The sequence below is a fragment of the Electrophorus electricus genome, chromosome 15 (genome assembly GCF_041902795.1).
Source record: "Electrophorus electricus isolate QZ-2024a chromosome 15, ASM4190279v1, whole genome shotgun sequence".
Classification (NCBI taxonomy): Eukaryota; Metazoa; Chordata; class Actinopteri; order Gymnotiformes; family Gymnotidae; genus Electrophorus; species Electrophorus electricus.
Window position 1 is genome coordinate 13,606,834 of NC_137511.1, and position 13,167 is coordinate 13,620,000.

A 13,167-nucleotide genomic window follows, 5' to 3' on the forward strand; every position below is an offset into this window, starting at 1 on the left:
CAACATAACATGGCTATTGCTGTGGAAAATGGCAAGTGCAAAACACACATAGAACAAAGTCCATAATGAGCAGCTAAAAGCACCTGCTAACCTTATTGAGTAATCTCCTGTCTGCCGACAGTGCTATAGTAATGTGTGGTCCTGGTTTGTTTGGAGAGAGCAGCATGCCTTCCTTCCTGAGCGAGTTCTCCGTGCTCCATTCATTATGCCAGGCCGTTCCACATCGTTGCAGAGACTTTAAATGTTTCGCCGTATTATCAGTCTGTCCTGTTAATGTCTCTGGCAACTTCTTTCCCCTTCAATTTATATTTTACAATCCATCACAAATCTCCTAAAGGGCCCGTATCCTGCATCTTTTCTTTTGTTATATTTTTCCTTGATGTGCACGTTGTGTCGTACTTAATTTTTACACTTCCATTTTGAACCTCTTTATCCCTAAAACAGGCTGTTACTTCGCCTTTAAGATGGATTTAAGATAAATGAGCTCTGTTTTGATTGGCTGCTCTGTATTGTGCCTAATCCAAAAGTCTGAAAAGCTCCTGAGAACTGCAATGTAAGATTGTTCTTGTGAAATCAGAAAACGATTTCAAAACGGGCCATTTTTGCAGCTTCAATACCATATATGAACTGTAAGGACTGGATGAGTGAACGGAGTTTGAAACTAGCAAAATTTACATATTACTTCCAAATTCTTTTATTTCAATAAAGTGAGGGAAATCTAGATTTCCATGATAGGGGCTCTTTAAACTTGTGCAATTTCAATCCAGGGATTTTGTTCCCATTTAATACCACATGGGTGTGACTTCCCTGATTTTAGTCTGAGAGCCATCTTGACCAGAGTGACTGCCCCATGGTGTGTATGCTGCAGTGAAACCTTACAGCAGCAGTGAGCTCCGAGCAGTGAACCCTCTGCTGACTCTTTCGCTGCTTCCAAACACACATGGCTGTACACTGACCTGCTTTGTTGACCATCATCTCTTCTTAGCTCTGCAGTAGCTCCATATTACATGCATTTCTCCTCCTGCTTTCGGATCAGTGGTAAAGCCGCCCAGTAGTGAGATTATTCTGTTTTTCATTTCCTGACTCCTATATCACCAGGACAGGTAGAAGTACTGCGATGTGATGAACTTGATTTCATCTTCAAGTAAATGGAATAATACTAGGGTTATGATAGAATGTACTGCCATTTTCCCTAGCATGTGAAAAATAACGAGAATCAACATGCCTAAGCGAACCCACTGTATTTTCCTCTCTCTACTGTAACATGGATCATTAATGCCAGTGCATGATTGTAATTTGAGTGTGATCTCTACCCTCTTGTCTCTGTTTCCAGATCAGTCCACTGCGGCCCCAGAGGCCAAAGAGTCAGGTGATGAACATAATGGGAGAGAAGAGGCTCTCTGTGTCCCCGGGCCCTGCTGCTTCTCAGACACCTCCATCCGTCCCTCCGCCCATCACCCCGAGGGTCAAGCTCTCGTTCAGCACGCTGTCTTCCTCCAGTGTGTAACACGTCCCTCGACTACCTGCAGCAGGGCTGCACACCTCTGTCTCACATACTGTCTCTCTCTCTCTCTCTCTCTTGCTCTCTTTCTATTCCATTTTTAGACAGAGAGATGGACAGACTGACAGATGCACAATCAATATACTAGTGATTACATCATATGCATTTGACAAAAATCTAATGCAACAGTCAAACATCACAAGAATAGAGTTTAGATGTAGCCATATAGTTGTTCACAGAATTTTTCCATTTTTACTTAAATGACAACAGTCACACTAAACAACAGCAAGCTAAATTCTAATTAGACTTTGATCAAGGGCAGCATCAACACTCTGAATCAAACCAAATTTACATCATGTGAATTTTTTTGCGTGTCTCTATATGCAGAAGTCTAGCATGTTTCTGTTTCAAGTACATCTCGGAAGGAGCTTCCCCAGTTAGTGAAGTGCTGTGCAGTCGAGACAAAGTGAAATATTCCCAAAAGCTCAGAGTTCTCCTCTGCTCTCTCTTCCTCTGAAGGATTCTAGCACATCCCCCTCAGTGCACACACACAGTCCCCAGTCTGAACATCTAGGAGTTGCTCTGTGTGTCATCATCCATGCCCTAAGGTTTCAGTGGGACTCCTGTCCTCTCTGCCGAGTGTTTAGACTGTTTTTTAAAACCATACTTTGTTTTAATAAAGTCTTTAAAATGATATGCATAGATCTGATCACACAATAATAAAGTACTTCATTTTACATGTGTGAAACATGTGATTGACTCTTCTAATATGTGAGAACATATTAACATAACATTTTATTTTACATTTAGATATATTTTTGTGTCCTATATACCTTTGTAATATAATACTAAATTACCTGGTAATTTGATGCTAAATGACACTCCTCACATTGAGTCTCAGCAGTGCTCTGTTGATTATTTGCAGATTTAGAGCTGAATGGCATGGGCTATGGAGACAAGGGTGAGACTCCACCCCCTCTGCCAATTAAAAGCAGTATGGGTGACTATGGAAACCTGATGGAAAACCCAGAGCTAGGCAGCCCAACCACCCCTCCTCCCCCTCCTCCCCATCAGCGGGTAAAACACACACTCATGCTCCCTGTCTTGCGCACACACACACACACACACACAATATGACTCACATGCACAACTTAGTTATTACTGAAAATAATAACATTAAATAACATTAACTGATTTTTTTTTTTTTTACATGTTTTTCTAAAAAAAAAATGCAAAATAATGTGAAGTGGGACAGGTTTGACAAGGCCAGTCACAGGAAGTATGCCCCTGACCTTTGTCTCCTCTGTGATGGGCTGAGAACACTTATTCTTACACAGACTTCATTCCTATACCTGCCCAGCACGTGGGTGGCCGGAGAGCAGAAATGAATAAATGAGTTTTTCTTTCACTCTGATTCTTTAACATCCGTAAGAGACTTGGTTCATTTTAATCTCTTTACACTTTTTCTGGCCTAACTATTCCTCCCCATTTCAGTGTGTTCATCTGTCATTCCTTACCACTGCTCTCCTTTATTAAGATGCACCACTCTCTTGTGTGGAAAGTATTCATATCTGGCAACAACTGACCCACCCCTTCACAACCATTTCCTGCCCATAGTTATACCCTGGTCCATTTCTCTCTCTTGGCTTGTGCATCACTCTTTAAGTGTTCTGCTTCATCCTGGGCCTTGGGGATAAATTAGTCCGATTTTCTAAATTCATTGCCAGCTAATATGTTTCCAGCATTAGCCTTGGATTGATTGCTGCCGTTTGGTGCACATATACACACGTATCTCGCAGTGGTAAGACACACGCATACACACGCTGATGACCAGCTGTTTTCATACCTGCATTGCTCAATGTGTTGTACCTGATGGTTGTTGTGCCGTGTGGCGTAGACCTGCAGAGAGAGGTTTAAATCTGACAGCTGTCACGCTCTCTCCATAATTAGGATTAAGCTGTGCGAGCTTAATCCAGAAATTGCACGGACATGCATGCACACACTCCTTGAACATGTTATGTGGCAGTAAGCATATGTGCTCAGGTAACAAAGAGGCTGTCACATGCTTTTTTTTTTTTTTTTTTTAAGAGGTTGTCTGTTGTCTTGCTGCTGTTGCTTATATACCAATACTTACTTTGTGTTTTTAAACCTTGGCTAGGGAAAGTGTGTTTAATGAACCCCAGGACTTTAGTCTGTGTTCGATCGCCAACAGGCGCATGTAATTGTTCGTGGTCCAGCTACTGTGGACCTTTGGAATTTCAGCTGTCTGCTGATCCTCTCTGGGGTTCACTTAGCCTGCCGCTTTACAGCAAGACAGCAATTATTCTCATTTAAAGTAAGATGTTTTTAATGGGCTGGTATGAAGAACACTGTTCTTTTAAATACCTCTGAGACAGCAGGTATGGTGTTAGAAATTAAATGGTCATTCTTTGATGTTCATGGAGCACTTACTCTCTCGCCCACTCTCATGCTTTTGCTCAATTTTTCACCTTCTCTTCTCTCCAGCATCTGCCCCCACCGTTGCCGAGTAAGACCCCCCCACCTCCGCCTCCAAAGACCACGCGTAAGCAGACCTCCATCGATTCTGGGATTGTCCAGTGAGTGTCATGGTGAAACGGCAGCGTAACGGCAGATTGACAGCCGACAGAAACTTCAATGCTTCTCCCCAGAGTCTGGGCTCGGGTGATTCTAAGTCACTCTCTCTGACAGCATGACAAAATGAAGAGTTCATCTTAGCTCCCTCCTAACCTTCATACTGACAGAACTGGTCTGTCCAGGGTATCTATCTCTCTCTTTCCCTCTCTCTCTCTCTCTCTGTCTTGTGCGCTCCCTTTCACTCATCGTTAGTAAAAGTCTCCACCCAGGTGTCAGTGCTAGGTTCAATATCTGATCTATTTCACCCTTCTGCAGGCCTGTAAAATGAAATGGTTTTATAAAGCATGTGGCTGCCGTAAGCAAATCAGGCCTTGATGGACACAGTTCCAGAATACACAGGTTCTGCCCAATTTGTCAACCGAGTATACCAGAATTTCCTTTCAATTTTACACCATTCTGCTGTTCTAGTTGAGATGTCTAGATTTATTGAGTCTTAGCTTTTTGATTTTTTTCTCTTTTCTTTATGACCGTATGTGGCCAGCTCAAACCACTTTCCAAAGCTGAGAGATAGTTACATCATCCTTACTGTTTTCACTTTGCTATAAGTGATGACCTTTTTCCTCAATATATAAACATATATATGTACAGATGTTTGTATATATGATTATTTTCATTTTTCATCTTTATTTGTCTTTTTTTGTAAGTTAATTTTATCATTTTTGTATTAACAGTGCATCAAATTAACTGGCATTTTTATCCAAAAAGGGCTGTTTAGCATCCCCATTGACAGGGACTGTATAGTACTTCTGTGTACTTCTGTGGAAGTACCCTTTGTTGAATATATGGGTATTTTTTTTCCTCTCCTTTTGTTTTGTTTTTGTTTATTTGGACTGTACACAACTAACTCCCACTGTACTATCATTGTATAGAATTTGTAATGCTGTAACCTTGGATTTCATCAGCATTGACTGTTCCAAATTCACTACTGACTTAAATAAACTCGATGTATACATTTTTAAACATGCCTGTCGGGGCTGTGTGGGTGCGCCGGCTCCAGTGTGTGGTAAATCAGTCCAGGTGTTGCTCTCGCATGGCCTGGACTCAGAGTGCAGTCGCTAGTTTGACGGTATTCTCCTTCTCTGCAAACTTGCCCCAGTGACCAGCTGCTTTACCGCTGCTGTCTGCTTAAATAGGAGATGCCACGGATCCCTTACAATTGCACTTGTATATGAAGGGTAGGAATTTAGAAGTCTGTTCTGAAATTGTTGTTTTGGTTTCCTCATCTTAGGAGGGTTTTCATGAAGAGTCTCAGAATGTGGGTGGCCATGTCAGTTCGGCTTGCATCTTTCCCATGATTTGGGATCCAGGCTTGTGAGACCAACAATTAACTCAACAATGCAGAGTTAATGTTCATTTTCCAGCAAAATTACACCAGAGCAACAAAATTTGTGCCAAATGAAAATTAAGCAGTTACTGGAGACAGTTAAGCACAGTTATCAGAAACACCACACTTAAGCACAATTATCTGCAAAACTTTCCAGAATAATGTATAAGGAATATTAATATAATAGCGAAAAAACTGGAGTACTAGTTGAAATTGTAGTTAGTTAGCATAGTGTCTCCTATGTGTAGAATGTTGCCGTTCAGGGTGAACACAGGGAGGAAGCCTGCTTTCAGATAACTTACTTTTCTGGTTTGATGTTTTGTTTGGAAAATGGGCTGAAGTGTTTTCAGACTGCAGCAAATGGGGGGGGGGGGGTGTTAATGTTATTACTGGACTGAAGAACCATAATCTGTTGTGTGGAGACAAAAGCATTATTTATTCACGCCCTCCCTCCCCTATGTGCGCTCAAGTACACTGAATTTCAAATGAAACAGTAAGGTTAAAGTGCAGAGCCTAATTTTGAGGGTATTCACATTTCTACTGAGAGAACAATACATAAATCCCAGCTTTTTTCATGCATAGTTCCCTGGTTTTAGAGGACCAAGTGTGAAGAGCTCATTCATTAAAACAAATAAAAATTAAAACTAAAAAAAAAAACAGGCTTCTCTTAATAAGCATCAATCATCAACCTAATGATGTCACACCACAATTACAATAACTTACAGCTTAATGGATTTTTAGTGCGAGTGTGTGAGGCATTTGTCTCCAAGTCTGGGGGGCCTTTTGTGATCATGTCTTCACTGGGCAGCGTCATAGCGCACCATAAAATAGCGTACAAGCTCTCCAGAGACACAGATATTCAAACAGGAGGGCCTGCGCACACGAAATCTTCTAAATTTGAAGATCATAAATGTAATTTATTCATTCCAATGGTTATTAAAAACATTTAAAGTTCATTAATTTGTTGCCTCAACTCTTTAGCTGTAATTACAGCAGACATTGAAATTGTATCTAATTTGTTCCATTATAAGCATTCCAGGGGATTTAGAGATGTCTGGCTTGATTGTATTGTAACTGCTTTATCTGAAGCCATTTGGAGGAAGAACTGCAGGAAAAAACTGCTTTGCGAGACACACAGTACTGGACCACAAAGACTAAACATGAGGTAATAGCAGACCTGAAACAGGGTAACTGTGACATGGTGATTCCTTGTGGTGGTCTTGGTGTATGTGGTGGATAGCATAGGGTAATGCATTCCATTTTACTGTCAATAGGTGTTAATGGCATGGCAAGATGTAGCTAATTAAATACAGAATACATATAAATACATATTAATACCAAAAACATGGCAAAAGGCTTCATTTATTTGCTTATTTTTAGCTTGAGTGGATTTGTGACATGGCAGTTTTGAAAGGCCAAAAATAGTGAGTGGTTGGCTGGTGTCTAGAGCTTGGTGTTGAGGCTAATCACATCAGTTACTGGGCACAGAGCTGACTCCTTACCCTAGTGAAGAGAGACTTCCTTCACACCTGCAGGTGCTGGACTCTAGATGGCGATGCAGTGGCCTGTCTGATTTCTCCGGGGTGGCCCACTCAAAGCTCTTGTCAGGGCCTTCACTCGCTTCCTTTGAGATTACCATAACGCTTTTATGTGAATTGCCCAGTGCCATCCTGATTTTAATACACTCGTGTGTTCGTCCAGAAGTGTTCGTGAGCTAAATTGAAATGGAATCCCTCTTTCTCTGTTCACTCACGCCCCCCCCCACACCTCCACCAGAACGTTCTGTGATTAAAGGAGAGTGCATGACTGGATCCAGATCAAATCATCACACATAAATGACCAGCATCTCCGTGCTTTCTGCACTAAATTGATGTGTCATTTTATTTTGGAAGTTGAAAAATAATAGTACGGGAGATGGTATTCTGACAATCTTTTCATGAGAAATGAGTTCTTCCAGTAAGCTTTTGACATATAAGTGACTCTAGTCACCCTTTCACAATATGGTATCCTATACTGTGTGTGTATAGCAAATCCACGTTCTTTTGTGCTCTTCTGTATTTCTGTAATAAAGATGGCATAATCTGTATGACTGCTGTAATTGAGTTGGCTCACTGATATTAATATTACCAGTGATCAGTCAGACCCCAGCAGAACTGCCTCTCGTGCTCCAGATGGGGCTTGCTGTGGCCCTGTGCCAGGCTTTCAAGGGTCTATGGCACTATGGCCTCCTCCACTTTCATCCTCGCTGTTTTGGTTTGCAGAGCACCACGTCTATAGAGGCAGCCCTCATATCCTCAGCATTTACAGATCGATGTGATGGACTCCCTGGATCAGCAATGAAAACTGCATCACTACACTGAGATACTGGCTGGTGGGGCAGGGATTACCTGCTGTCCATCTCTGCGTTTTAATTTTTGTTTGCTTTCTCCCCGCCTGTAGTTGTAATTTAATATTACATATAATGAATTGCTTTGGCAGATATAACATTTATTTGAAATGCTACCGACATAATGGACTTTTTAGTTGTTTTGTTCGTTTTTGTTTTTTTTGGGGGGGGGGGGAAATGTGAAGTCTAGTTTTTGTTCCGTGAATGATGAGAAAAGTTTGCATTAGTTTCTGTTTACATCTGCAAAAGAGAACTACATGGGCAAACCGCATTCTGTTTCTGACCGTGTTTGAGAGGGGAGCACAGATGGGTATCCATCTGGCAAATTGTGGTACCATCTTCTAAGCATGCTAATTGCTAAACGTTAAACAGTGAAAGTGGCATCGCTGGTCATGGAGCTTGTGGTGTCAGTTTTGCCCTGATGGCTGTGCACTGAGTTTGTGTTTGTGATCTGTTGTCTGGATGCTCTCTGTGTGCAGTATTGGGTACTCTAGGATCCACATTTCCTTTTGGGACTCTTCCCTTCTGTATGGAATGGCAGGCTGTGTGTACCTTGCTTCAGTGCAACATGCGAGTAATGCTTCAAAGCACAGCACAACATGCGAGTAATGCGTCCAAGCACAGCGCAACATGCGAGTAATGCGTCCAAGCACAGCGCAACATGCGAGTAATGCGTCCAAGCACAGCGCAACATGCGAGTAATGCTTCAAAGCACAGTGCAACACTGATAATGGTTCTACTGTTGGTCACGTGGTGCTAATCGTGGTTTACCTTCTTATTTTATTTCACTCGTCTTATTCCCTCCCCCTCCCTTATCAGACACTTCATTAGGTCTAAAGACACAGTCGCGACGCTGCCACAGCTGCACTGAAGGAGGGTTCCTGCATGCTGCAGGGATTTTGATGTCTGTGCCCAGTAATGGCTGCCCTGCCCTCGCCTTCCCCGTTTCCCCTTCCTCGCCTCTTTGATGCATCAGAGGCAGTGCTTGCCCATTATATCTAGTCATTTTACCTGGAGCAGGATCACCGTGTTCTGGTATGATCCTGCAGAAATGACGAACTACACCCACGACTTTCACACACTTGTGTGGAAGTAATGCACCATTGTTGCATCACTGCACTGCCATTTCCATAGCAAAAAAATGTATGGGCGGGTTATCTATATACAGGGATTAGACACTGAACGAATGTGTACTTTGAAAAAAGTCATTTCCAGAGAAGTTCATTTTTAGCCTAGAACCTGCACTAAATGTGCATCTGGGGAAATTTGACAAAGCCAGTTTCAGCAAGTCCATATGCACTCTTCCTCTGCCCAGAGGCAGCAGCACATGGCGCAGCTGGACCACGAACCTGCATGCCAGCAGTTAGGAGTAATTCTGCCCTGCTGTTTATTTGAATGGCTGCACCCTAAGGACCCGTAAACAAATAAAAGCTTGATTGATCTGGGTTGTTGTTTTTTTTTTTTTTTTTTTACACATTTTAAGCAAATCACTGAACTAATTAAGCTTAATATATTCTTTAATTGAAATAAATCAGCACGCCATTAGGAAATCCTGCCAGATAGATGGATGTGCAGGGGAAAAAAAAAAACTCCCTGGTTTATAAACTCAGCCCAGTAATCACTAATCAATGACCACCCTCCAACTCATTGATCAGGCAAGTGGCCCCAGCACTGTGGAAACAATTAGCTTGGCTATAAGTCTCTGGGCTTCAAGAACTCCAATTTCCAACTAGTTCAGATTGCTGCTCAGGAGGGGACGTGAGAGGTTCGTGGTCCAGCTGCGCCAGGTGCTGCTGCCTCTGAGCAGAAGAGCCATGCATATGGACTTGCTGAAACTGACTTTGTCAGATTTCCCTTAAAATGCACACTGATTCATCATCAGGCTGTGTTTGTGTGTCACAGTGAGCGTCTTTCCTGTACTGTTAAAGAAAGTCTGGTCCGCTGCCTCTTGTGATCTCACCGCTGTTCAGCAGGAGGCTGCAGATGCCTTTGCATTATGCTCCCCCTGCCTTAATGAAATTAATTTGCAAAAAGATTCAACCATCTCTCTTGATCCGTCTCATTCTGTTGCTCTCCCGGACTCTCTCCTTACTCTCGTCCCTCTCTCGCCCTGAAATGTATTTACTATGTGCTGCGTGGGGCTGTCATTTATCACATGCCTTCTGCAATGTGTTGTGTGTACATTCATTTCCCCCTGACACGCTTTCATTTGTTCGGCTACTTAAAGTGAGAATTGTTTCTGTTCTAACGCCTCTCTTGTATAATGAATCGCAGCCGTTCACATGCATTTTGCACTGCTGTGTGTCCTAGTTCAGGCCTGATCTCTGTTGAGCCGGACTCCTTTCTGTCAATGATCAGAATCTGAACAGAGAGACCCGAGTTCTCTGTGCTGATGTCAAGGGAGATGCCAGTTGTAGTAACTTTTTTTTTTTTGCTTGATTTATTCTTTTAAAATCCGTAATCCCCAAAAGTTCTTATTCAGCATAAACTGTTTGTCAACTGTTCGTCTGAAGCCTTTTACTGAGTTACCTCATGTTCCTCTATCCAGTTCAGTCAGACACATCTTAACTGCTGTTAATTGTTTATTCCTCTGAATTAATTGGTGCGATGGGCGGCTGGTTTATAGACTACACATTGACCAATGGTGGAGCTACTTGGACATGCTCAATTTAACATAGATGAGCGTGTGTGTGTGCGTGTGCGTGTGCGTGTGCGTGTGCGTGTGCGTGCGCGTGCGTGTGTGTGTGTGTGTGTGTGTGCGTGCGTGCGTGTGTGTGTGTGTGTGTGCGTGTGAGTGAGAGAGGCAGAGAAAATTGGACTTGCTCCTCTTTATTGGGAAGTTGTAGTTCAGTTACTTGGGGATAAGAAGAAGCAAAAATTGACAGCATTTTAGTGATTTTGGAGAACATCCCCACTAATCTGTGGGCAGTGGTAGCTTAGTGTTTAAGGTACTTGACTTGTAGTTGGAAGGTTGCCGGTTCAAGTCCCGGCAAGTTGCCACTGTTGGGACCCTGAGCAAGGCCCTTAATCCTCAGTTGCCCCTAGAGGGGAGCTCTACAGCAACCCTAAATCAGATTTAAGCATGCAGTGAATATTTCCCTCTTATCCCCATATCTGATCAGCAGACAATATATGCATCTGTGACTCTCTAACTCTAAATCTCTTGCTATCTCATCTGTCTGTCACACACTCTGGACATATGAGCACAAAATTTACACACGTCATGTTTTATCGGCATGAAAATGCACACGTTTGACAATGTGTGTAGATCAATAAATCTTTTATTAACTGTTTTAATTGTCTTCTAACGTCGTCCTGGATGTTACAGTAAACCAAAAACATTTGTTAAGGTGTTTGGTGGTTTACTCTCACCCCAGATGTTGATCTCTCTCTGATGGTAGCAGTCATTCACATACAAATCCCTGGGTTCAAAGGCAAAGAGCATTTCCAGTCAGTTTACTATACAATGCTCAGCACTACACATGATGGTAAAACTCCAAAAGAAATACTGAAATTATGCTACTATGTATTTATTTATTTATTTATTTAGTTAGTTAGTTAGTTAAATGCTAATTGATGCCCCTTAACAGCAAAGTGTTCCTGCTGCCATCTACAAGACTTATGAAAGTGCTTCTTCCACATTGAATGAACTATAGCAGTGGACAAACAGACAGACATGGTTATGCATGCAGAATTATAAAAACAATTCCTACATTGTATGGGCATAGCTAAAGTGTTCCTGAGTAATCATACCTCATGAATAGCCTTATCGAGCAGTGTTGTATGGTGTAATATGTTGTGCCAAGCAAGTGCTGCAGACATTAAAATGCTTATTAGAAAAGGGAGGAGAATTTGACTGTACACCAACATGAACCACTTATGGAGAACATGCATAAATCATAAACACCTGCACCAGAGGAGAATGACAGCAGGATAATCCCAAACATTGTTGAATTTTATACTGGTCCAGTATAGCTTTGGCATATGCCAATGATGTACAGGTTCATTTAAAAACTCTGATAACCTAATTTTGTGTAAATTCCACCCACACATGCGTAAACTGCATTCGTTTCTGTGGCTCTCGTTGATCTACATGCTTGTTCTAAATCCCCACTCACTCTGGAATTAAACATGAGCGCTGGTCTGTGTAGCATCACTAACATTCCCTCAGCTATGCAAATAAATGAGAATATATGAATGAATAATTAATTAGATTCTGGTTGTCCATGCGAAACTTTCCAATCAACTCTGTTTGCAGGATGATGTCTAATGGCCTGCAAACACTAGCGCTAAGAAGCCCAGTGGATCATGATCAGACACGTGGGAAGATGTTTTAAGTAGTGGGTGCTGCTAGCTGAATGTAAAATGAGTGATGTCATTGTTTTGTTTGTTTGTTTTTAATCTATATAGTGCATCCCAGATCACATCCCACATGAATGTGTGGAGGAGCCATGTCCTCAACAAATAATTAAAATTATGTAAATGTTTTTATCCACACAACTCCATTTAAACCCATTTTACACACACCATATGTTTTTTACAATCTTTTGGGTGAATTTGTAAAGTTTACAGCTATTGCTGAGTATAAGAAGCTACAGACTGCAGCCCCCATATTGGACACAAGGGGGAGCCACAGCCCTGGCAGCATAACTGAGATTTGACTACTGGATTCCTAATAGATTTCAGCGTCTTCTGGGAGAATATATAACTCACTGTTCCCCAAATCCTGGGCTGGAAGCATCGTCATGGAGAACTACAGTGAGTGGAATCGTCCCGTTATCCTTGGTCTAAAGAGTAACTTCTAGAAACTTGATAGTGGATGACTTTCCTGTATTGCTTTATAAACACTTTGCATCTGTTGTGGTGGAGAACTTGCTGTACTGTTGAATTAGCTCCTGTGAGTGGTTGCCTTGGCAACCATCATCATATGCAAGGACTGGCAGTGAATGTAAATGATTCCGAGAAGCATTTCTTCCCCAGGACTTTCATTCCTACAAAAACACGCACATATTCTGAAACGCCCCACTCAGACATACTCCCCACATACTGGTCGTGTACTCTGATCCCACTATGGTGGATTATAGCTGTAATATGAGAAAGCACACATCACTGTAATCATTTTGTCAGTTAACACAAAGATGTTTTCGGGAACCTTGGATAGGAAAGTGGTAGCATTCATCCCTCTTATTACATCACAGCTGTTCAAAATGTCGAGCCCTTCGCAAAAGCAAACTGCTCAGCTAAGCCCCCCAAACCCTGTAGTCCACTTCAGCCTGATACAGCAGACTGACTGTAGGAATT

At 42.0% G+C, this 13,167-nt stretch overlaps 1 protein-coding gene across 4 annotated transcripts in view; it reads left to right on the plus strand.

Moving 5' to 3' along the window:
- The window catches only part of dock1 (dedicator of cytokinesis 1), a 182,581-nt gene extending 177,465 nt beyond the window's left edge, over positions 1-5,116 (plus strand). For all 4 annotated transcript variants that reach the window (XM_035533660.2, XM_035533661.2, XM_035533662.2 and 1 more), the window contains 3 exons: positions 1,334-1,499; positions 2,427-2,578; positions 4,007-5,116. In XM_035533660.2, coding sequence (XP_035389553.1) covers positions 1,334-1,499; positions 2,427-2,578; positions 4,007-4,102 — 414 coding nt within the window. In that variant the 3' untranslated portion in view covers positions 4,103-5,116. The remainder of the gene's footprint in view (positions 1-1,333; positions 1,500-2,426; positions 2,579-4,006) is intronic.
- Positions 5,117-13,167: the final 8,051 nt, after the last annotated feature.